Here is a 27,123-nt window from a genome sequence, read left to right as displayed (position 1 = left end):
AGAACAGGAAGCGCTTCTTCTTCTACGCAAGCAACCGCCAAGGTAAGCACCCGCCCCCATAGAACAGGAAGCGCTTCTTCTTCCACTGTAAGCAACCACCCGCCCGCGTAGAAGAAGAAAAAGCACGCGGATACCGTACGTTTCATTTCCTTTGTGTGTTTACATCTGTAAAGACCACAAAATGGCTCCTACTAAGCGACAGGTTTCCGGTTCATGAAAAGACGCAATCTCTCCGTCCGCACACGGATTACTATTTCACAGCAACTGATATTCCTGTGAACCGCACTGTGGATACAACGGGAGCACGTACGGTGAATATTTGCACCACAGGGAATGAGAAGTCATCCTTCACTGTGGTTCTAGCTTGCCATGCTAATGGCCAGAAACTTCCACCCATGGTGATATTCAAAAGGAAGACCTTGCCAAAAGAGACCTTTCCAGCCGGCGTCATCATAAAAGCTAACTCGAAGGGATGGATGAAGAAAAGATGAGCGAGTGGTTAAGGTAAGTTTAAGTTTACACGAAGAGGCCGGGTGGCTTTTTTCACGCAGCTCTGTCCATGTTGATATACGATTCCATGCGCGCCCACATCACGCTGGTTTTAATATATTATTACAGTTTGACTGACCTATCTGACTGTTTTTTTGACATTCCTTTAGCGCAGTTAGATGCGGCTTACAACACGGGGCGGCTTATAGGTGGACAAAGTTCTGAAATATGCCGTTCATTGAAGGCTCGGCTTATAACCCAGGGCGCCTTATGGTGCGGAAAATACGGTAGCTATTGGCTGTCCTAAAAGTCGCTAGATGACATCATCGCCGCATTTGCATAATTTATTGCAATGGGCGCTATAGGAGCGATACAATATTCATGATTAGAACTACAAATTAACTTTCTTCTTTTGATTCTTACCGTATTTTTCGGATTATAAATCGCTCCGGAGGATAAGTCGCACCGGCCGAAAATGCATAATAAAGAAGGAAAAAAAAACATATATAGGGACGGCGTGGCGAAGTTGGTAGAGTGGCCGTGCCAGCAATCGGAGGGTTGCTGGTTACTGGGGTTCAATCCTCACCTTCTACCATCCTAGTCACGTCCGTTGTGTCCTTGGGCAAGACACTTCACCCTTGCTCCTGATGGCTGCTGGTTAGCGCCTTGCATGGCAGCTCCCGCCATCAGTGTGTGAATGTGTGTGTGAGTGGGTGAATGTGGAAATACTGTCGAAGCGCTTTGAGTACTTTGATGGTAGAAAAGCGCTATACAAGTATAACCCATTTATTTATCATTTATTTATATAAGTCACACTAGAGCAGTGGTTCTTAACCTGGGTTCGATCGAACCCTAGGGGTTCAGTGAGTCGGGCTCAGGGGTTCGACGGAGGTCAAGACACACCTGAATCATCGTGTAAATAAAAACTTCTCCCTACCGGCGTATTACGGATACAACAGCAGAAGTCAGACTGATTTGCAGGTGTGTAATTTGTTGTGAGTTTATGCACTGTGTTGGTTTTGTTGTTCGAACAAGGTGATGTTCATGCACGGTTAATTTTGTGCACCAGTATAAAAACATGGTAACACTTTAGTATGGGGAACATATTCACCATTAATTAGTTGCTTTTTAACGTGCAAATTAGTAACATATTGGCTCTTAACTACTCATTATTACCGTATTTTCCGCACCATAAGCCGCCCTGAGTTATAAGCCGTGCCTTCAATGAACGGCATATTTCAAAACTTTGTCCACCTATAAGCCGCCCCGTGTTATAAGCCGCATCTAACTGCGCTAAAGGGAATGTCAAAAAAACAGTCAGATAGGTCAGTCAAACTTTAATAATATATTAAAAACCAGCGTTCTAACAACTCTGTTCACTCCCAAAATGTACGGTAATGTGCAAATGTGCAATCACAAACATAGTAAAATTCAAAATAGTGCAGAGACATCAATAACTTAATGTTGCTCGAACGTTAATGTCACAACACACAAAATAAACATAACGCTCACTTTCTGAAGTTATTCTTCATTCATAAATCCCTCGAATTCTTCTCCTTCGGTGTCCGAATTAAAAAGTTGGGCGAATACGGGATCCAAAATGGCCGGCTTATGTTATATTCTCTTGCTGCTGCTCTATTTCCGTGTTCTTCGGCATGACTTATGGCCTTAAGTTTAAATTCTGCGTTATACGCGTGTCGCTTAGTAGGAGCCATTTTGTGGTCTTTACAGATGTAAACACACAAAGGAAATGAAACGTAATACCCGCGCGCTTCTTCTTCTACGGGGGCGGGTGGTTGCTTACCGTAGAAGAAGAAGCGCTTCCTCTTCTACGGGGGCGGGTGCTTACCTTGGCAGTTGCTTACCATAGAAGAAGAAGCGGGTATTTTCTACGGGGAAAAAAGATGGCGGCTGTTTACCGTAGTTGCGAGACCGAAACTTTATGAAAATAAATATTTATATTAATCCATATATAAGGCGCACCGAGTTATAAGCCGCACTGTCAGCTTTTGTGAAAATTTGTGGTTTTTAGGTGCGGCTTATAGTGCGGAAAATACGGTAAGTACTTATTAATGCCTTATTCGACATGGCCTTATTATAACCCTAACCCTAACCAAATAACTCTAAATTAAGTCTTTGTTACTTAGAATATGTTCCCCTAGTGTCCAAAAAACTCTAAATTAAGTCTTTGTTACTTAGAATATGTTCCCCATACTAAAGTGTTACCAGAAACATAAATTTGTCTTGAATTTGAAAAAAAATAAACATTTTATTTTTCACTAAAGAAGGGTTCGGTGAATGCGCATATGCAACTGGTGGGGTTCGGTACCTCCAACAAGGTTAAGAACCACTGCACTAGAGTATAAGTCGCATTTTTGGGGTAAATTTATTTGATAAAATCCAACACCAAGAATAGACATTTGAAAGGCAAATTAAAATGAATAAAGAATAGTGAACAACAGGCTGAATAAGTGTACGTTATATGAGGCATAAATAACCAACTGGTATGTTAACGTAACATATTATGGTAAGAGTCATTCAAATAACTATAACATATAGAACATGCTATATGTTTACCAAACAATCTGTCACTCCTAATCGCTAAATCCCATGAAATCTTCTTCCTCGGTGTCGCTTCTAAACAACTCTGCCAACTCCAAAGGTAGACAATGCGCCGCTTCCTCTTCTATCGGTATGTATTGTCTCTTACGTGAATGAGATAAATAATAATACATACCTGCCAACTACTCCGGTTTTCCCGTAATTAGTACGGTTTTCATCAACCTATTCCGGGTTACGGTTGCAGTGATAAAAAATACGGTTTTTCATTAATTTAAAAAAAAAAATTTTTTTTAAGTTTTATTCACGAAATTGCGTAACAACAATGACAATCGACACTGCTTCCCGTAACTTCCTATCGAGCCATTCCGAATGCCTTGCGCGAGGCTATTTATAGCACCGCTGCCAAGCACGAGGCACCTGTTGCCATTGTTTCCAAACGAGCGAATGATCATGGAATCAGCCGGAGAAAAATCGCAAACGAGTCTTAAACCGAAAAGAAAACTGCAGTCATTCCGTGAAGAATATTCAAAAGCCTATCCGGGAATAATTATCCGTTCCAAAAAGGGTGAAAACTACGCGAATTGCACCTTGTGCAGACAAGATTTTTCGATCGGACACGGAGGAATTAGCGATGTAAAAGACCACGTTGGGACAAAAAAACACAAGTCTAATGCCGTTGCTAGCGATACAAGTGGAAAACTTTCAACGTTTTTCGGATTTTAGCCACAAAAAGGTAATGACACCAATGTTATCTATTGGAATTGTTTAGTACTGTTATACTGTTAAAAGTGTTTATACTATTTATGCTTTCAAGTCCAAGTTGAAGAAATCTTGTTAAATGTTGACAGCATAACTACCAAAATACAGAAGTATGTCCTTAATATTTTTGCAGTGCTATTTCTGTTGAAAAGTTCAAATGATTACATTAGAGATGTGATGTGCCACTTTTCAAGTGTCTGATGGCTTAAATTAATTTTCATTAATTTTTCATATTTTGAATTCTTTTGAAAGGCTTACAAAAAAACTACATTTGAATTGTAATTCCATGCTATTGACAGGACTATTAATTTTAATGAAGTTAGCTTACCATGTTTACAGTATGATAATTGTGATAGAAATGTGAATTTTAGGCACAGAATCTTTTTTACAATTGAACAAGGCAGTAGATTATACAAGCTTGGACAGAAAGTTAATAATGACACCAATTTTTTTTTTAATGGAATTGTTTAGTACTGTTTTACCATTTGTTTACTGTAAAAAGTGTTTATACTGTTTATACTTTCAATTAACAAATTGAAGTCTTGTGAAAGGTTGACAGGATAACTGGCATTAACTGTCAAAATAATTTCAAACTATTGAAGTTAGCTTACAGAATAAACATGTCAATCAACCCATATGATTTTTGCTGTAATATTTTTGTTTTGAAAAGTCACTGTGACTGATAGAAAAGTGATGGTTTTAGCAACATTTTAACCTGTCTGAATGCTAATAATCATTTTGCGTCGGGGGGGCGAAGCCTGAACCCCCCACCAGGACTTTGTCCTGGACCTACCGGGGCCTGCAACCCCTGGACCCTGGCTACTAGGTTTTTCTGATTTCAAAAGTTGGCAGGTATGATAATATTATATATTTTACGGTAATGTGTTAATAATTTCACACATAAGTAGCTGCATGGTATAAGTCGCCAAACTATGAAAAAAACTGCGATTTATAATCCGAAAAATACGGTAGTTGTTGTATCAATATTGTTCTGCATTGTTAAATGTTAAATTAAGGGATTGTGTATTCACTGACAAACCAAATCTAATGACTGGCTAATTAATATGAACGATGGAATTGTTTTAGTTTTAGTGATTTATATTAGCTTGACATGACAAATAGTAGACATATTTACATTTACATCTCGCTCTGTAAACCAAGGGAGAAAAAGTGGCAGCTTTGCACAGGCACATTTTATTTGCAGTCAATGGAGGCGTGTTGGTTTCCTCTCTGCACTGACTGACATGATAAGATAGCTAGCTTGATGTTCAACTTTTGTCTTAGACACACACACACACACACACACACACACACACATGAGGTAAGCAAGTGACTGAGGCTGTGTTTAGTAGGCAAATCAAATTCAGTTATTTATTTAAGTGTGACAATACAGAAACATTTACATTTAAAATTCCAGTCGAAACTTCCGGCAAGAACTGAAAGACTCCATAGTCTGTCTTTAGGAGGATGTCATGGTGTGACAGCAGAGGTGCACAGGGGGTGGGAGGTGGTGGTGCACAGCTGCTCTTTCACCCAATGAGAGCACGTCATCTCGCTCTTCCCCCTTCTTCCCCGCCTTCCCACCAGGCTCAATGATTAACCTGTTTACCAATTGCATCTCACAACTGTATGAGGACACACGTCAAAATAAGCATTCTTATTACACTACATGATTGCACAGCATTGCTGTCTCGTAATACTCGGTTCTACCTAAAGAGGCAACGGTGAGCCCAAAGAACCAATGCTCTTACTGAATAAGCTCTTTATGCCGACAAAATAGAGCTGGAAATATAAAATATGAAGAAGCAAGTGTGTGTGTGCGTTATAGAGAAAACAAAGAAGCTCTGTTGTTGGGCATGGAGTGCTTCTAATTTAATTACTACTGTGGCAACTAGTAAAATAGTGCCTTTTGGCTTCTTCTCATCCGTTTGTTTCTCGCTCTGGTGTTCAGGAAAGGTCATCACTCCAGAGAAGATCCAGGAGGCAAAGGAAGTTTACCGGGAACACTTCCAGGATGATGTTTTTAACGAGAAAGGCTGGAACTACATTTTGGAAGTATGAGACTGACACAGAATACCCGATAACTTGAATACATCTCAGCCTTTTTTGTTGTTACTGAAAGAGTGTTTCATCTTTTGCATTTTGAAAGAAATACAGCGGACACCTGCCTATAGAAATCAAGGCGGTGCCGGAAGGGAGCGTCATTCCTCGAGGCAACGTCCTGTTCACAGTGGAGAGCACAGATCCTGACTGCTACTGGCTCACCAATTGGGTGGAGGTATGTGCAGCACACTTATGTACGTAAAGGTGGTCAATATTTAGAAATAAGCGTGTGTTGCATGACTGGAGAAGAGGAACACATTTAAATAGCTGCTCGACTCTCACATACTGCACTGGCTCTCATCCACATACTAGCAGTTTAGCACGCACATACCGTAAATCAGCGGTTTCCAGAGTGCCGCTCATTTATTTTTGGTTTGTGACACATTGTAGAAATAGCACTAAACAAGAAAAATATGCAAAACTATAGCATAAAGGGAGAACATTTAATACAGATACAGTAGAACTTCAATATACAAACTAGGGATGTCCCGATCCAGGTTTTTGCACTTCCGATCCGATACCGATATTGTTTTTGCATTTCCGATCCGATACCGATACTGACCGATACCGATACTAGCCTATCCGAGCATGTATTAAAGTTTAAAGTTATTTAGCCTACTTAGTTGTCAGAATCATGTTGAAAAGGGTTTTAGTACTCTTGATAACAACTAGCCAGCTGAATTAGGGGAGTTTGAATAATACACGATGGTTGGTAACAAGAAACTGACCTGTTTATTCAAGGATAAACACAAAATAGACAAAATTATACATGACAAACAGAAATGGCATCATTGAACTAGGGCTGGGCGATATGGCCTTTTTTTAATATTGCGATATTTTAAGGCCATATTGCGATACACGATATATATCTCGATATTTTGCCTTAGCCTTGAATGAACACTTGATGCATATAATCACAGCAGTATGATGATTCTATGTGTTTTGATTGAGACTTTTATTAGTAGGTTGCACAGTGAAGTACATATTCCGTACAACTGACCACTAAATGGTAACACCCCAATAAGTTTTTCAACTTGTTTAAGTCGGGGTCCACTTAAATTGATTCATGATACAGATATATACTATCAGATATATACTATCATCATAATACAGTCATCACACAAGATAATCACATTGAATTATTTACATTATTTATAATCCAGGGTGTGGAGGGGGGCGCCGGATGTAAATGTCAGAGTTTGATATGAGAATAAATCTAAAGTTAAAATATAGGGTAGAAATGCACCCATTTGCAGGAAATGTAGTCTTGATTTTCAAAACTTTCTTTCAAGGCTTGCATGTCTACATTAAAACATTCTTCTTCATACTGCATTAATATATGCTACTTTTAAACTTTCATGCAGAGAAGGAAATCGCAACTAAAAAAATCACTAATTTTTTCATACGGTGTTGATGTGGAAATTTTTGCCTCAGCATTTTGATGGTGTGGACGTGTGGCACCGAATGGAGATAAGCGTCTCGACAGACGTCACAATATTTGAACAATGATGACGGAAACCGTTTTCTCTGTCGTGTCCGTGTGTCGAAAATTGTTATGCGCTTATTTTTTATTAGATTTTGTGCGTGGCATAGATTTGCTATGCGCAGAGGACGTTTAAACAGTGCGCAATTGCACAGGCGAGCACCTTAGAGGGAGCGTTGCTCGCACGGCTGCGCTAGCATCATAGCTAACGTTAGCCATGCTGCTACCTCTCTGCTCGGGGAGGACGTATACGTATGTGACGTATGACATGACAGTATGTGACGTGTGTAAGAAGGTGCGCTTGCTGTCTGTGAGAGGGAGACACAGGAAAGAGTGAGAAGAGCCTGTCGTGTAATGCCAGCAGCTAAAAGCAACTGCGTGAGAATTCACAGACCTGTGGATGTGTTGAAGGTGTGCTGGAAAATGCGGAACGGAAATTACGGAGCAGCATAAAAGTGGAATGTATTATTTAAATAGGTGCGTTGGAAAACACGGACTGGAGTTTTTTTTTAAACTGGATCTGGATCGGCATTTTCCCATGTCTTGCCGATACGCAATTTTTGGCAGCCGATCCGATCCAAATATCGGATCAGGACATCCCTAATACAAACCTAATTGGTTCTTGAACAGGTTTTGTAAATGAAAGTTTGTACAGTGAAGCAAATATTCTCCATAAGAAACAATGTAAATATGAATGAGTTTTTTTGATGCCCTCACAAACACCCAGAAATCACACAAATCCTTAACTTTACCAACCATATTAATACAATAATAAAACATTTGAAAAAAAGTGAAATCGACTTACATTACCTTAAGCTGATTCTGATTAACATCACGATGAGGTCGTTGTGGCTTGTGCAGCCCTTTGAGACACTTGTGATTTAGGGCTATATAAATAAACGATTGATTGATTGATTGATCAGCAAAGTCCTCTCGTGAGCTGCTCCTTATGGAGAAGACAGAGAGAGATAGAGAAGGGATCTGTCTGTTCGTCTGCATCTTCTCCGGTTTTTCCACGCGGACTGTGGTGTGGCAGAGAGCCAGCAACTGGTCTCCAGTGCAAACCGACCATGACCAAAAAGCTCACCCAGGAAGTACCAAAAAGTGGGGGGGGGCTGCTGAGCAAGGATGATGTATTTTGCAGTGGCTCTGCTGGAATGTGACAATTTATATGTTAGCCGCAAATAGCGTCTTAGTTTGTAGTAGTCTGTGTGTGTTGTGTGTGTCAAGTCAAAGCAGAAAAACACGCTTTGTGTATCGTATTTTTCGGACCGTAGGGCGCACCGGATTAAAAGGCGCACTGCCGATGAGCGGGTGTATTCAGGTCTATTTTCATACAAAAGGCGCACCGGATTATAAGGCGCATTAAAGAGGTCATATTAGGATTTTTTTCTAAATTTAAGACACTATCTTGTGGTCTACATAACATGTAATGGTGGTTATTTGGTCAAAATGTTGCATAGATTATGTTTTACACACCATTTTCTAGTAGCTTTCTGAGCGTCTCTTTAGTATGTGCCGTTTTGTGGGCGGTTTTATTTACGTGGCTCACCTTCGACAGCGTCTTCTCCCCGTCATCTTTGTTGTAGTGGTGTAGCGTGCAAGGACGGGATTGGAAGAAGTGTCAAAAGATGGAACTAAGTGTTTTAATGACATTCAGACTTTACTTCAATCAATAACAGAGCAGCATCTTCTCATCCGTGGCTCAATAATGCAACATCAACGCTAGAAATGTGTCCTGTGAAAAAACGTCCGACCGGAACTCTCTAATAACTAACCTTTTCGTGGGTGAATTATGTAAACTCACTACAGTTTTAGGCGTTTTGATAGCTAGTCTACTGACAGATATAAGTAAGAACTTTACACTACTTTATATTAGAAATGGCAACAGCGGAAGATGAATGCCATATAAGAAGGTAGAGAAAAAGAGATTTTGCAATATATTGCGAAACAAAACGCCAGATAATGTTTGCTAATAGGTGCCATTTTGCGGCCCTTATACACTCACCATAATAATACTGGTATGTTTAATGCGCCAACAATCCATTAAACGGTGCGGCTTCATAGCTTACCGAAGTCGTACTAAAAACATTTTTGAGCACCGTGTGTAATGTTTTATATTCTCAATGGAACATTTCAAGTTTTGGTGTTTACTGCCATCATATTGCAGTCTACACATATCTCTTGTGTGTGACTACCATATACTGGTCACCAGGGGCGCCGAAAAGGGGGGGTAAAGGAGACGTATTCTAGGGGCCCATGATGGAGGGGGGCCAAGAGAGGCCCCTAATGATGATGAAATTATAATACAGAAAAAATAATGACACTGCGTTGGGGGCCCTGTAAAGATTCTTTTCATGGGGCCCAAAATCCCTAGCGGCATCCCTGCTGGTCACACATATCATTACACCATGTACCAAATAAAATAGCTTCACGGTTGGTAAGCACAACCAGAATTATGCCGTACATTAGGCGCACCGGGTTATAAGGCACACTGTCGATTTCTGAGAAAATGAAAGGATTTTAAGTGCGCCTTTTAGTCCGAAAAATACTGTATTTATTTAATCTAACAGTGATCGTATCCCAAATTAACTATGCTATTAGCCTTACATGAGACACAATGTGTGACTATATACCATCTTTCTCAAATGGTATCTTTGTCGTAATCCTGCAAACATTGACAAACAAAGTTAAACTCTTAAGCCCTTTTGAGTCATTGTGAGTGATTGTCATCTTTACAAGACTGCGGAAGGGTATGTCATGTGCGGATTGATTGATTGATTGAGATCTTTACAAGACAGCCAAAAGGTGTGTCCCGGACGGCCGCTTGTTTTCATGGCAGATTCTCGTCTGTTGGTGTGGAATGGAATTAGGGGCATGGAGGAAATGTCTTGTTGGTTTAGGGAAGAGCTATTCAACCAGCATCATAGTTACTTTTAGTACATAACATATACCTGGACTGTCCCTCGTCTTTCCATCAGACCATCTTGGTGCAGATCTGGTACCCCGTCACAGTGGCAACCAACTCCAGGGAGCAGAAGAAGATCCTCGCCAAGTATCTCCTGGAGACATCCGGGAACTTGAAGGGACTGGAGTACAAACTCCACGACTTTGGCTACCGGGGTGTCTCCTCACAAGAGGTACTGATGATGACACCCCATCAAACTCTCAATGCATTATTTATCTACATCGGTCGTTGTCTACCTTTTGCAGACTGCAGGCATTGGCGCCTCTGCTCACTTGGTCAATTTCAAGGGCACAGACACAGTCGCCGGCATCGGAGTCATTAAGAAGTACTACGGCACCAAGGACCCAGTACCTGGCTTCTCTGTACCTGCTGCAGAACACAGGTACACACACACAAACACACGTTTTGATCGTGTCAGTCCAGCAAGTACACTACTCTGTGGTAAAAAAAAAAACATCTCTTTACTCCAAAAAAAAACATTCTTGCTGTCAAGTGCATGCCAAAGCAGTAGAGGGTGCTGTAATCGATAAATACAAGGCCATTTTAGCCCCTTAGGAATTTTATGAAAGTCTGGAAAAGACACAACAGCGATAGTGATGTAGAGTTACTTCTGAACATTCTTCTTATATCCTCCTGACAACCAATGTCCACTGCAGTGGACATTTGGTTTTTGAATAACGGCTTTTTTCCCCTCCAAAATGTGTAACACTGACAAAATAGATCAAAAACAGATGTCCACTGGATTGGACTTTTGAGTTTAGCATTATAGGGTTTGTTAGTTGTTGTTTTTTTTTTTTTTTTTTTTTAAATCTTTGACTAAAGAAATTGACCAAAAACAAATGTCCATTGCAGTGGAAATTTGGGTTTTGCATAATAGGGCATATTTCCATGAAGTGGAACTCTGACAAAACAAATGTCAATTTAGACATTTATGTTTCGCATAACTTTTTTTCTTTTAGAAAAACTCTTAATAGCGACAGACCAAAAACAAATGTGCACTGCAGTGGACATTTGGGTTTTGCATTACAGGGTTTGTTTTTGTCTTTAAACATGTTTAACCCTGACATAAGTAATTGACCAAAAACAAACATCCACTGCAGTGGACGGTGGGTGGTTCCCCAAAGGATGTATACTGTATCTATTATTAATACTATTGTTAGTAGAATTTGTATTGTATTATTATACCAAATAATAATGTATTTTATTGTGATGTAATTTATAGTGTTTGTATTATTAAAACTATTAATAATACAGTTATAAAATGTATTTGTAAACAATTGCAAACAAGATAACCTTAACGACAAAAAAACTATATTTTACCCAATCAGCAGCGTGAAGAAAGTCATGTTTGACCGACCTAATGGTAATGGAGTTTCTCTATAAATTAATCAAGACATTAAAAAAATACATCACAAGATAAAAAATATACTGTATATATTAACATAATATACAAACCCCGTTTCCATATGAGTTGGGAAATTGTGTTAGATGTAAATATAAACGGAATACAATGATTTGCAAATCATTTTCAACCCATATTCAGTTGAATATGCTACAAAGACAACATATTTGATGTTCAAACTGATAAACTTTTTTGTTTTGCAAATAATCATTAACTTTTGAATTTGATGCCAGCAACACGTGACAAAGAAGTTGGGAAAGTTGGCAATAAATACTGATAAAGTTGTGGAATGCTCATCAAAGACTTATTTGGAACATCCCACAGGTGAACAGGCAAATTGGGAACAGGTGGGTGCCATGATTGGGTATAAAAGTAGATTCCATGAAATGCTCAGTCATTCACAAACAAGGATGGGGCGAGGGTCACCACTTTGTCAACAAATGTGTGAGCAAATTGTTGAACAGTTTAAGGAAAACCTTTCTCAACCAGCTATTGCAAGGAATTTAGGGATTTCACCATCTACGGTCCGTAATATCATCAAAGGGTTCAGAGAATCTGGAGAAATCACTGCACGTAAGCAGCTAAGCCCGTGACCTTCGATCCCTCAGGCTGTACTGCATCAACAAGTGACATCAGTGTGTAAAGGATATCACCACATGGGCTGAGGAACACTTCAGAAACCCACTGTCAGTAACTACAGTTGGTCGCTACATCTGTAAGTGCAAGTTAAAACTCTCCTATGCAAGGCGAAAACCGTTTATCAACAACACCCAGAAACGCCGTCGGCTTCGCTGGCCCTGAGCTCATCTAAGATGGACTGATACAAAGTGGAAAAGTGTTCTGTGGTCTGACGAGTCCACATTTCAAATTGTTTTTGGAAACTGTGGACATCGTGTCCTCCGGACCAAAGAGGAAAAGAACCATCCGGATTGTTATAGGCGCAAAGTTGAAAAGCCAGCATCTGTGATGGTATGGGGGTGTATTAGTGCCCAAGACATGGGTAACTTACACATCTGTGAAGGTGCCATTAATGCTGAAAGGTACATACAGGTTTTGGAGCAACATATGTTGCCATCCAATCAACGTTACCATGGACGCCCCTGCTTATTTCAGCAATATAATGCCAAGCCACGTGTTATATCAACGTGGCTTCATAGTAAAAAAGTGCGGGTACTAGACTGGCCTGCCTGTAGTCCAGACCTGTCTCCCATTGAAAATGTGTGGTGCATTATGAAGCCTAAAATACCACAACAGAGACCCCCGGACTGTTGAACAACTTAAGCTGTGTCAGGACTTGATCTTTGGAGTTTGCCTTTCCGGGATGCAACGGAAAGTTGGCACGGGCGAGACGGGAACCAAGGTACATGATTTATTTATTAAAAAAAAATCAAACAAAAAGCGCGCACAATGGCGGAGAATAAGCTATGAAACCAAAAGACTATAGCAAAAAAGTACAAATGAAAAGCACGCACAGTGGCGGAAACTATGAACAATTAAACAAAACATTAACTGTGGCTTGAGAAACAAAAACTTACTTGGCATGGAACCGGCATGAAAAAGGAGCAGCAAGGATCATAAGGGTGTGCAGAAGCATATGTGGGGTGCGAGGTCGTCAGGCCGAACAACAGAAAATGAATTAACTTAAATACTTATGGACATGATTAACAACAGGTGCGTGACTCAAAACAGGTGCGTGACATGACAGGTGAAACTAATGGGTAACTATGGTGACAAAACAAAACTGCACAAAAAGTCCAAAAATAAAGCCTGATCACACAGACATGACAAGCTGTACATCAAGCAAGAATGGGAAAGAATTCCACCTGAGAAGCTTAAAAAATGTGTCTCCTCAGTTCCCAAATGTTTACTGAGTGTTGTTAAAAGGAAAGGCCATGTAACACAGTGGTGAACACATACCTGCCAACTACTCCGGTTTTCCCGTAATTAGTACGGTTTTCATCAACCTATTCCGGGTTACGGTTGCAGTGATAAAAAATACGGTTTTTCATTAATTAAATTTTTTTTTTTTTTTTTAAAGTTTCATTCACGAAATCGCGTAACAACAATGACAATCGACACTGCTTCCTAGGGCTGGGCGATAAAACAATAACAATATACATCGCGATAGACATGTGATCAATATCAATAGAAAATGGGGTCGATAGAACGTTCGATAATTTCACTGAGTTCTGTTAGAAAAAATAGGAAGAAATGCCGAGCCGGAACCGCACGGCATTCTGGGGGGTGTAGGCAGAGGAAGGGCTTTGGCCTCTCAACCTATCACGGCCGAGCCTGAACCGCAAGGCATTCTGGGAAATGCTAACAGGAAGAAAAAAAAAAGCAACAACGGCGAGCTGACGACGAGGAGTGAAACAAAACGGGAATATGAGTGCGGCGGCACGAGAGGAAATTGTAAATAAAAAAGGAAACGTCACGTCACCAGTTTGGCAGTATTTTGGATTTTTTAAGTCCGATACGAATCAGAGTAATACTGTCTGCAAACTTTGCAAGGTCGTCGTCCCGACCAAGTCTGGGGACACGACAAACTTATTTTACCACCTGAGCCGCTCTCACCCGCTGGAGTACAGCAGTAAACAACCACAACCATCTACATCAGCCGGTGCAAGTGGAACAGCACCGAAGCGGCAACAACAGACCACCATCGAGAGATACTCGGCAGCAGTGCCATATGACAAAAATTCAAAACGTTATAAAGAAATAACGGATGCAGTGGTGGATCAATTAGCTAAGGACATGCTACCTACTTATATTTAAAATAAAAGTATTTAAATTCAGCCTTTTTTCTCCTGGTCTTTATTTAGAATATTTATTTTTTTTAATCAATAATTATCGATATCGACTGATATGAAACACTTATATCGTGATACATTTTTTAGTCATATCGCCCAGCCCTACCAGTGCTTCCCGTAACTTCCTATTGAGCCATTCCGAATGCCATGCGCGAGGCTATTTATAGCACCGCTGCCAAGCCCGAGGCACCAGTTGCCATTGTTTCCAAACAAGCGAACGATCATGGAATCAGCCGGAGAAAAATCGCATACGAGTCTTAAACCGAAAAGGAAACTGCAGTCATTCCGTGAAGAATATTCAAAAGCCTATCCGGGAATAATTATCCGTTCCAAAAAGGGTGAAAACTACGCGAATTGCACCTTGTGCAGACAAGATGTTTCGATCGGACACGGAGGAATTAGCGATGTAAAAGTTAAAGTACCAATGATTGTCACACACACACTAGGTGTGGTGAAATTATTCTCTGCATTTGACCCATCACCCTTGATCACCCCCTGGGAGGTGAGGGGAGCAGTGGGCAGCAGCGGTGGCCGCGCCCGGGAATCATTTTGTGGTGATTTAACCCCCAATTGCAACCCTTGATGCTGAGTGCCAAGCAGGGAGGTAATGGGTCCCATTTTTATAGTCTTTGGTATGACTCGGCCGGGGTTTGAACTCACAACCTACCGATCTCAGGGCGGACACTCTAACCACTAGGCCACTGAGTAGTAAAAGACCACGTTGGGACAAAAAAACACAAGTCTAATGCCGTTGCTAGCGATACAAGTGGAAAACGTTCAACGTTTTTCGTCGCCCAAACAGATTCTTTGGATGTGATAAATGCCAAAGTTTTATTTACGGAGGCAATAATTGAGCAAACAAAAAGGTAATGACACCAATGTTATCTATTGGAATTGTTTAGTACTGTTATACTGTTAAAAGTGTTTATACTATTTATGCTTTCAAGTCCAAGTTGAAGAAATCTTGTTAAATGTTGACAGCATAACTACCAAAATACAGAAGTATGTCCTTAATATTTTTGCAGTGCTATTTCTGTTGAAAAGTTAAAATGATTACATTAGAGATGTGATGTGCCACTTTTCAAGTGTCTGATGGTTTAAATTAATTTTCATTAATTTTTCATATTTTGAATTCTTTTGAAAGGTTTACAAAAAAACTACATTTGAATTGTAATTCCATGCTATTGACAGGACTATTAATTTTAATGAAGTTAGCTTACCATGTTTACAGTATGATAATTGTGATAGAAATGTGAATTTTAGGCACAGAATATTTTTTACAATTGAACAAGGCAGTAGATTATACAAGCTTGGACAGAAAGTTAATAATGACACCAATTTTTTTTTTAATGGAATTGTTTAGTACTGTTTTACCATTTGTTTACTGTAAAAAGTGTTTATACTGTTTATACTTTCAATTAACAAATTGAAGTCTTGTGAAAGGTTGACAGGATAACTGGCATTAACTGTCAAAATAATTTCAAACTATTGAAGTTAGCTTACAGAATAAACATGTCAATCAACCCATATGATTTTTGCTGTAATATTTTTGTTTTGAAAAGTCACTGTGACTGATAGAAAAGTGATGGTTTTAGCAACATTTTAACCTGTCTGAATGCTAATAATCATTTTGCGTCGGGGGGGCGAAGGAACCCCCCACCAGGACTTTGTCCTGGACCTACCAGGGCCTGCGGCCCCTGGACCCTGGCTACTAGGTTTTTCTGATTTCAAAAGTTGGCAGGTATGTGAACATGCCCTTTCCCAACTACTTTGGCACGTGTTGCAGCCATGAAATTCTAAGTTAATTATTTGCAAAAAAAAAAAGTTTATGAGAACATCAAATATTTTGTCTTTGTAGTGCATTCAATTGAATATGGGTTGAAAAGGATTTGCAAATCATTGTATTCCGTTTATATTTACATCTAACACAATTTCCCAACTCATATGGAAACAGGGTTTGTACATATATATATATATGTCTATACATATATATATATATGTATATGTGTATTTATGTATACATATATATAATACATTTTGAAAATTAAAAATAATATTAATACTATTAAAATAACAAAAGCAAATCTTCCCTTTATCAACCTTTGCAGTAATAAAAGCCGCTGGGTGCGCATGAATTTATCATCCGTGGTCGAAGTATACCCGCAGACATCTGCTGTGTGTCCCCACTCCCCTTGTCGTGTAACTCTTTGTGCTGTGATTGGCTAGAGGGGACGATTCCTGATTGGCTGTCGCTCGCGATGTCTGGTTTCCCCCCTGTGTACACACACTCACACACACACATGCTGTTGTTTTATGGTGGCAAGCCAATTAGGACATGCGGACCCATGCTTCTTAAGTTACTGCTGCTTCGACGCGTCTTTCGGTGAAGAGTGGGGATGGTTGCCATAGCAACACACACCCCATGTTTGGAGTTTGAATGCACTGTCTCTTTAAATGTCTTGATTCAGAGATACACTAGCTGGTTCTTGCAGTGCTGCCCCCGTGTGGACACTATCAATAACTTATTTGGTGTCTCCCTTTAGCACCATCACTGCGTGGGGCAAGGACCACGAAAAAGATGCCTTCGAGCACATCATCAAGCAGTACCCCAACGTGCCCGTCTCCATCGTCAGCGACAGCTACGACATCTACAATGCCTGCGAGAAGATCTGGGGCGAGGACCTCCGCGGGCTCATCGAGAAGCGCAGCGCTGACGCTCCACTCGTCGTGCGGCCCGACTCAGGGAATCCACTGGATACAGTATTGAAGGTAAGCTCCGAAAAAAACAAAAATATGTATGAGTTGTATTCATGTTGTTTTTATTGACATGAAGGTTTTGGAGATCCTGGGTAGGAAGTTCCCCTATGTGGAGAACTCTCAAGGCTATAAGGTGCTGCCTCCTTATATCCGAGTCATCCAAGGAGATGGTGTGGACATTAACACACTACAGGAGGTACAGACTCTTAAAATCCTGTTTGCAGATCACTTTTCTGACTGCTGTGTGTCTTCTGATAGGTAGTGGAGGGCATGAAGCAGCACAAGTGGTCTATCGAGAACGTTTCCTTCGGCTCCGGAGGGGCTCTGCTGCAGAAACTGACCCGAGATCTGCTCAACTGCTCCTTTAAATGCAGCTACGTGGTCACCAATGGACTCGGGGTGAGACCCAGGAAGCTCCACTTGGAACCAAAACATGGCGGGTGACACATCTTTTGCTATGGCATACAGGTGAACGTGTTCAAGGACCCCGTGGCAGACCCCAACAAGAGGTCTAAGAAAGGTCGGCTATCTCTGCACCGGACTCAAAGCGGGGAGTTTGTCACTCTGGAGGAGGGCAAAGGTGACCTGGAGGAGTATGGCGTGGTAAGCTATATCCACAGTAACAGGAAGAATTCATAACCAGGTTTTTCCTACATGCAGGTGGCGCTATAACCCTAAAGCGTTAGGCCAGGGGTGCACATTACGTCGATCGCGAGCTACCGGTCGATCGCGGAGGGTGTGTCAGTCGATCGCCAGCCAGGCATTAAAAAAAATAGTCCTAAAAATGAGCGATTATAAATCTTCACAATGACGTCACTTTCGTCACTTGATTGACATTCACGGCACCCGAGGGTCTTCTGCGATGACGCTGTCTGCTGCCAGCTCATTATTAAGAAAAAATTACCGACAGGAAGGCGAGAAACACTTTTTATTTCAACAGACTCTCGCGCCATACCTGCCGTCAAAACTCCAAAGACCGACTGCACAGTTGCACAATAAAAGCTCTGCTTCATCCTGCCTGCGCTAACAAAATAAGAGTCTCAGAAAGCTGGCGTGCACAAGCTAGCAAGCTGCGGAGTTTGCCGCCAATGTATTTCTGGTAAAGTGTATAAAAACGAGTGTGGAAGCTGGACAAATAAGATGCCAAAAACCAACCACTTTCATGTAGTATTGGACAGAAAGGAGGACTTTTTTTCTCCTCCATTTGGAAAATGCGGACGTTATCAGCACTACTGTCTGATTCCTATCAATGCAAGTCATCAGAATCAGGTAATACACCAACTTATATTCTTGTCTTCATTAAAGAAAGGAATCTACCGTATTTTTCGGCGTATAAGTCGCACCGGCCGAAGATGCATAATAAAGAAGGAAAAAAACATATATTAGTCGCACTGGAGTATAAGTAGCATTTTTGGGGGAAATTTATTTGATCAAACCCAACACCAAGAATAGACATTTGAAAGGCAATTTAAAATAAATAAAGAATAGTGAACAACAGGCTGAATAAGTGTACATTATATGAGGCATAAATAACCAACTGAGAACGTGCCTGGTATGTTAACGTAACATATTATGGTAAGAGTCATTCAAATAACTATAACATATAGAACATGCTATACGTTTACCAAACAATCTGTCACTCCTAATCGCTAAATCCCATGAAATCTTATACGTCTAGTCTCTTACGTGAATGAGCTAAATAATATTATTTGATATTTTACGGTAATGTGTTAATAATTTCACTCAAGTCGCACCCCCCACCAAACTATGAAAAAAACTGCGACTTATAGTCCGTAAAATACGGTATGTGTGTTAAACATGCTTGTATTATCTTTAAACACCTTTAACTTACTAACAATATTAACTATATGTGTTAAACATGCTTGTATTATCATTAAGCACCTTTAACTTGTTAACAAACACATATCTTTCATAAATGAGTAAATATAAATTATATATATGAATGAGGTAGATCCTCAAGACTTGATCAATTGAAAAGTAGCTCGCCTGCAGAAAAAGTGTGGGCACCCCTGCATTAGGCTATTTGAATCAATCAAGCACCAGAAGATTTATATAGGAACATGAATGTTATTTAAACTATATACTACTACTGTGTGTGTGTGTGTGTGTGTGTGTGTGTGTGTGTGTGTGTGTGTGTGTGTGTGTGTGTGTGTGTGTGTGTGTGTGTGTGTGTGTGTGTGTGTGTGTGTGTGTGTGTGTGTGTGTGATGTATATGTATACAGTATATATGCGTGTGTTTATATATCTGTTGGTGTATATATATATCTGTGTGTATATATATAAATGTGTGTATATATATATGTGTGTATGTATATAAGTGTATGTGTGTGTATATATATATATGTATATTTATATATATAAATGTGTGTATATATATATATATATATGTGTGTATGTATATAAGTGTATGTGTGTATATATGTATATATATATATATATATACTAGGGATCCAGGTTTTTGCACTTCCGATCCGATACCGATATTGTTTTTGCATTTTCGATCCGATGCCGATACTGACCGATACCGATACTGACCGATACTGGCCTATCCGAGCATGTATTAAAGTTTAAAGTTATTTAGCCTACTCAGTTGTCAGAATCATGTTGAAAAGGGTTTTAGTACTCTTGATAACAACTAGCCAGCTGAATTAGGGGAGTTTGAATAATACACAATGGTTGGTAACAAGAAACTGACCTGTTTATTCAAGGATAAACACAAAATAGACAAAATTATACATGACAAACAGAAATGGCATCATTGAACTAGGGCTGAGCGATATGGCCTTTTTTTAATATTGCGATATTTTAAGGCCATATTGCGATACACAATATATATCTGGATATTTTGCCTTAGCCTTGAATGAACACTTGATGCATATAATCACAGCAGTATGATGATTCTATACGTTTTGATTGATTGAGACTTTTATTAGTAGGTTGCACAGTGAAGTACATATTCCGTACAATTGACCACTAAATGGTAACACCCCAATAAGTTTTTCAACTTGTTTAAGTCGGGGTCCACTTAAATTGATTCATGATACAGATATATACTATCATCATAATACAGTCATCACACAAGATAATCACATTGAATTATTTACAGTATTTATAATCCAGGGTGTGGAGGGGGGCGCCGGATGTAAGTGTCAAAAAGACAGCCAAAAGAGTTTGATATGAGAATAAATCTAAAGTTAAAATATAGGGTAGAAATGCACCCATTTGCAGGAAATGTAGTCTTGATTTTCAAAATGTTCTTTCAAGGCTTGCATGTCTACATCAAAACATTCTTCTTCATACTGCATTAATATATGCTACTTTTAAGCTTTCATGCAGAGAAGGAAATCACAACTAAAAAAATCACTAATTTTTTCATACGGTGTTGATGTGGAAATTTTTGCTTCGGCATTTTGATGGTGTGGGCGTGTGGCACCGAATGGAGATAAGCTTCTCGACAGACATCACAATATTTGAACAATGATGACGAAAGCTGTTTTCTCTGTCGTGTCCGTGTGTCGAAAATTGTTATGCGCTTATTTTTTTATTTGATTTTGTGCGTGGCATAGATTTGCCGTGCGCAGAGGAAGCTTGAGCAGGCGCGCACCTTAGCGGCTGCGCTAGCATCACAACTAACGTTAGCCATGCCGCTACCTCGCTCTCTGCTGGGAGAGGACGTATACGTATGTGACGTATGACGTGACAGAATGTGACGTGTGTCGTGACAGTATGTGACGTGTGTAAAAAGTTGCGCTTGCTGTCTGTGAGAGGGAGACACAGGAAAGAGTGAGAAGAGCCTGTCGTGTAATGCCAGCAGCTAAAAGCAACTGCGTGAGAATCCACAGACCTGTGGATGTGTTGAAAGTGTGCTGGAAAATGCGGAACGGAAATTACGGAGCAGCAGAAAAGTGGAATGTATTATTTAAATAGGTGCGTTGGAAAACACGGACCGGAGTTTTTTTTTAAACTGGATCTGGATCGGCATTTTCCCATGCCTTGCCGATACGCAATTTTTGGCAAATATCGGCATCCGATCCGATCCAAATATTGGATCGGGACATCCCTAGTGTGTATATATATATATGTGTGTGTGTGTGTGTGTGTGTGTGTGTGTGTGTATATATGTGTGTGTGTGTATATATATATATATATATATATATATATATATATATATATATATATATATATGTGTGTGTGTGTGTGTGTGTGTGTGTGTGTGTGTGTGTGTGTGTGTGTGTGTGTGTGTGTGTATATGTGTATATGTATGTATATATATATATATATATGTGTATATGTATATACATATATGTATGTGTGTGTATATATGTGTATATGTATATACATATATGTATGTGTATATATATATGTGTGTGTGTGTGTGTATGTATATATATATATATATATATATGTGTATATATATATATATATATATATGTATATATATATATATATATATATATATATATATATATATATATATATATATATATATATATATATATATATACTCTTTAATTCTTGTACTTTTTTCCAGGACCTGCTGCACACGGTCTTCCACAACGGCAAGATTGTGAAGACGTACACGTTCGACCAAATCAGAGACAATGCCAAACTCAAAGAGAGCGAGCTCGACGAGCTGCTGCACTGAGCACGCCGGTAAAGTCGGTAACCAATGAATGAATGAATTTCCCTCTCCTTCCTTCAACCATTCACCTCTTGGCCTCTGTGACGTCAAACCCCTACAAAATGGAGGTCACGTGCACTGATATTACTCTTCCTCCCTTGAAATATACTGTGACTTCTTTTAAAAATTAAAATGTTTGCTCACTAAGAGCCGCAGTGGGGGATGATGTGAAAGAGAAAAAAAAGAAGAAAAAGAGCTAGCTAAACCGGATGACGTGATTGGCTGAGAGCGCTGTCTCTTTTGTCATGGAGACTACCAAGTGAAGGCATTTACCATATGAAGACACACCCCTTAGAATCATTTCTTTTTAATAACCAAGTTATTGTTAAAGAAAAAAGAAAAGGCCAAACTCTTTATCAACTGGTGTCTGAATGTTTTGCACTATTAAAAGAAAAAGTGTATCCAGGAAGGTGCAGGACGGCTATTTTGTCCCCTGTAGAGCATTCCCCTCATGTAAACACACAGTGCTCTCCAAATACCACCAAGATGGAGAAGGAACACATCGCACAAACTATCTTCACTGGAATGAAGAGGATTCAATTAATTAGTGTGTGTGTGTGTGTGTGCGCGTATGTGTGTGTGTGTGTGTGTTGGGTACAGGTGTGCTGGGTGGTATTCCATTAGGCAAATTGGAAGTCTGGGATTGGATGCTTCTTTTTCCACTTGAAAGGTATTTCCTGCAGAGGTTTTGGATTTTTCTCCCCTGGCGGTTTCGTTCGGCATCACTGCCTTACCTTTTACCACAAAAAAAGGCGTACAACAGGGGTGTCCAAAGTGCGGAAAACGTATTTGACGCCCCTGATTATTGTACGAGTTGATGACATCACAGGTGTGAGCGTGAAGCACGTGACCAGCTAACTAACAGCTGTAGAATTTTTTTATATATATATATTTTCTCCCATTTAAAAGAAACTTATTTTCAATAATCATATTTTTTCATATATATTATTAAAATTTTGTTATGTATTTTTTAAATGACCAAAAACATTACTTTTCTGTTGCAGCGCATTAGTTGACACCAAATTGTAATGAGAGCACCCGCGTGCTTTTTGTGCCATTCCAACCAATACAAACTTGGTTATATTATTATTATTATTATTATTTTTATTACTGTCATTTCTAACATCTTTTACAGGCTGTCCAAATTGCGGCCAGCTGCTTATTTTATTTACATAAATCCAACTGCAACGGCAGCAAAAAGGTAGAAATAATCCGATGTACAGTACAGACCACAAGTTTGGACACACCTTCTCCTCATTAAATGCGTTTTCTTTATTTTCATGACTGTTTGCAAAACTATGAATGAACACATGTGGAGTTATGTGCTTAACATAAAAAAAAAGGTGAAATAACCGAAAACATGTTTTGTATTGTAGTTTCTTCAAAATAGCCACCCTTTGCTCTGAGTACTGCTTTGCACACTCTTGGCATTCTCTCCATGAGCTTCAAGGGGTAGTCACCTGAAAGGCTTTTCACTTCACAGGTGTGCTTATAATAATAATAATAATAATAATAATTAGAGATGTCCGATATTATCGGCCGATAAATTCTTTAAAATGCAATATCGGAAATGATCAGTATCAGTTTATCGGTATCGGTTTTTTTTTTGTTATTTCTTGTTGTTTTTTTAATAAATTAAATCAACATAAAAAACACAAGATACACTTACAATTAGTGCACCGATCCAAAAAAAACTCCCTCCCCCATTTACACTCATTCACACAAAAGGGTTGTTTCTTTCTGTTATTAATATTCTGGTTCCTACATTATATATCAATATATATCAATACAGTCTGGAAGGGATACAGTCCATAAGCACACATGATTGTGCGTGCTGCTCGTCCACTAATAGTACTAACCTTTAACAGTTAATTTTACTCATTTTCATTCATTACTAGTTTCTATGTAACTGTTTTTGTATTGTTTTACTTTCTTTTTTATTCAATAATTTTTTTTTAAATTTATTTATCTTATTTTATTTTATTATTATTTTTTTAAAAGACCTTATCTTCACCATACCTGATTGTCCAAATTAGGCATAATAATGTGTTAATTCCACGACTGTATGTATCGGTTGATATCGGTATCGGTAATTAAGAGTTGGACAATATCGGATATCGGCAAAAAAGCCATTATCGGACATCCCTAATAATAATAATAATAGATTGTATTTGTAAAAAGCACTTTACATTGAGTAAACAACCTCAAAGTGCTACAGTATTTAAAAAAAAAAATAAATAAATAAAAACTAGAACAGCCTAATAGCTAGAACTAGTATGCCATCCATCCATCTTCTTCCGCTTATCCGAGGTCGGGTCGCGGGGGCAGCAGCCTAAGCAGGGAAGCCCAGACTTCCCTCTCCCCAGCCACTTCGTCCAGCTCCTCCCGGGGGATCCCGAGGCGTTCCCAGGCCAGCCGGGAGACATAGTCTTCCCAACGTGTCCTGGGTCTTCCCCGTGGCCTCCTACCGGTCGGACGTGCCCTAAACACCTCCTTAGGGAGGCGCTCGGGTGGCATCCTGACCAGATGCCCGAACCACCTCATCTGGCTCCTCTCCATGTGGAGGAGCAGCGGCTTTACTTTGAGCTCCCCCCGGATGACAGAGCTTCTTACCCTATCTCTAAGGGAGAGCCCCGCCACCCGGCGGAGGAAACTCATTTCGGCTGCTTGTACCCGTGATCTTGTCCTTTCGGTCATAACCCAAAGCTCATGACCATAGGTGAACTAGTATGCATACATCTAAAAAAAGGCTTTTTTAAAAGCATCAACAGTCTGTGGTGCCCTCAGGTGGTCAGGGAGAGCGTTCCACAGACTGGGAGCGGCGGAGCAGAAAGCCCGGTCTCCCATTGTTCGCTTGAAGCTCATCGAGAGAATGCCAAGAGTGTGCATAAAGAAAACGCATTGAATGAGGAGAAGGTCTTTGGCCTGTACTGTATGCTGGGTCTGGATTGGTTCTTGCCTCCTCTCTCACTTAGGGAAGCATGGTGTCGACCTAAGATGATGCAGTATTATCTGCTCACGGATGCCACCTGGTGGTCGTTTTGAGCACACTCAGACACGCGAACCCAAGCCCCACTTCTTCATGCAGGATTCTCACGAGCAAAAATCCACCCAGACCCACTGTATCGTGCTATGAATAACCTTCCAGCCTGTTTGTAGAATAACCAAACACTGTCTATAGTCGGCACTAGCGCAGCCCGCCTGTGATGTCACCTTCCCTGACCGTCACACTCCCCAAGTAGCGTCACACTGTTAAAATCACTTTTTTGTTGTAGTCCAGTGTTAAAATTGTATCACTTTGATACCGTTTGTGTTTTTACCTCAGTTGCAAATACTTTTTGTACATTGCAGTTCTTGACTAAATCAAGCGGCCATACTGCCTTTCTCTACATGGCTAGTTTGACTAAAAGCAGACGAGGGAGAGAAAAAACTACACCTTTTTCTCCTCTCTGTTTTCTACCAATAAAATATCCACATCCGCTCGATTGATTGGACGTGTTTGAGAGTGCGTGTGTTGTATTCAGGATGACAATTGTTATTTCTTTCCTATACGTGTTGTTGACTTCCTGCTGTGTATATGTTGGTCGTCCCGGATTCTCACCGACGCATTTAAACCTCGCTCTCTTGTCGACAACACAGACGCCACCTGTCAGTTTGTCATTGGTCTGTGTGGCTGTAATTGTACACAACATCGCATCTTCAAATGCTAAATACACTGAAGTGGACATTATTTTCCAGTTAACTTGTGTGTGTGTGTGTTTTTTTGTTTTTTTTTAATCCCAGCGTGTATTTTAAATGGATTGGTTCAATTAAAAGAAAATAAATAGTGCAGTTCAATTTAACACATAAGAGTGTTACAGTGTTTTTGCAGGATGGTCTTTAAAAAAAACGGGAAGATTTTATACCGTAAAGCAGTGTTTTTCAACCACTGTGCCGCGGCACACTAGTGTGCCGTGAGATACAGTTTGGTGTGCCGTGGGCATACTTGCCAACCTTGAGACCTCCGATTTCGGGGGGTGGGGGGCGTGGTTAAGAGGGGAGGAGTATATATATATATATATATATATATATATGTGTATGTGTGGGAAAAAAATCACAAGACTATTTCATCTCTATATATATATATATATATATACACATCCTGAAAATATGCAAACAAAACTGTGTTTGGATAATTGATACTTCAAACTTGCATAAATACATCTTAAGCATACTTGCCAACCTTGAGACCTCCGATTTCGGGAGGTGGGGGGGGCGTGGACGGGGCGGGGGGCGTGGTTAAGATATATATATATATATATAAGAAATACTTGACTTTCAGTGAATTCTAGCTATATATATATATATATATATATATTATTACATATATATGTATATGTATATATATATATATATATATATATATATATATATAAATAAAAGAAATACTTGAATTTCAGTGTTCATTTATTTACACACACATAACACTCATCTACTCATTGTTGAGTTAAGGGTTGAATTGTCCATCCTTGTTCTATTTTCTGTCACTATTTCAGAACACACACATTATACAAATATACATTATAAAATCAATAAGAAAACGGGAGCTCTAATTTGGGAGTCTGAATCAGGATCAGAAGTTCCTATGTAAACATTGCGCACTCACGTCGCCTTTTTGTATTGATTACTGCAGCTGTGCACTGAATTCATTCACAAATACAAACTACAACTCACAAACACTTTAGAGTTAGGCTCCACCATCAGAATGTGTACTTAAACTTATAAAGATCACATGGATATTATTCAGTGAGTTGATTCACCAAAACTAACCTGTTATACAGGAGGAAAAAGCACACAGGACGTTTCAATTGTTCACAGACTGGTCGCGCTCATCAGAATGACAAGACACTTCCGGTCTGCAGGTGATAGCATTCAATTGGGAAGAAACGCCCTACTGACCAATGTGAATACTGATAAATGTGTAATGACAGCTCCAAAAACGAATTCAAACCACAAAATAAAATAAATAAATCAACACAAAAATGTGACACATTATGGGTGGGTCACATATGCATGTACAGTAGATGGCAGTATTGTCCTGTTTAAAAG

At 39.6% G+C, this 27,123-nt stretch overlaps 1 protein-coding gene across 1 annotated transcript in view; it reads left to right on the top strand.

The window, feature by feature from the left end:
- The window catches only part of nampt1 (nicotinamide phosphoribosyltransferase 1), a 43,412-nt gene extending 20,968 nt beyond the window's left edge, over window positions 1-22,444 (top strand). The window contains exons 3-11 of the mRNA XM_061983599.2: window positions 5,762-5,865; window positions 5,960-6,088; window positions 10,378-10,536; window positions 10,610-10,746; window positions 17,120-17,345; window positions 17,410-17,529; window positions 17,592-17,732; window positions 17,802-17,936; window positions 21,886-22,444. Of these exons, the coding sequence (XP_061839583.1) occupies window positions 5,762-5,865; window positions 5,960-6,088; window positions 10,378-10,536; window positions 10,610-10,746; window positions 17,120-17,345; window positions 17,410-17,529; window positions 17,592-17,732; window positions 17,802-17,936; window positions 21,886-21,999 (1,265 nt within the window). The 3' untranslated portion in view covers window positions 22,000-22,444. The remainder of the gene's footprint in view (window positions 1-5,761; window positions 5,866-5,959; window positions 6,089-10,377; window positions 10,537-10,609; window positions 10,747-17,119; window positions 17,346-17,409; window positions 17,530-17,591; window positions 17,733-17,801; window positions 17,937-21,885) is intronic.
- Window positions 22,445-27,123: the final 4,679 nt, after the last annotated feature.

The sequence above is a fragment of the Nerophis lumbriciformis genome, linkage group LG25 (genome assembly GCF_033978685.3).
Source record: "Nerophis lumbriciformis linkage group LG25, RoL_Nlum_v2.1, whole genome shotgun sequence".
Taxonomy (NCBI): domain Eukaryota; kingdom Metazoa; phylum Chordata; class Actinopteri; order Syngnathiformes; family Syngnathidae; genus Nerophis; species Nerophis lumbriciformis.
Note: the sequence above shows the minus strand (reverse complement) of the source record. Positions and strands in the feature narration are given on the sequence as shown.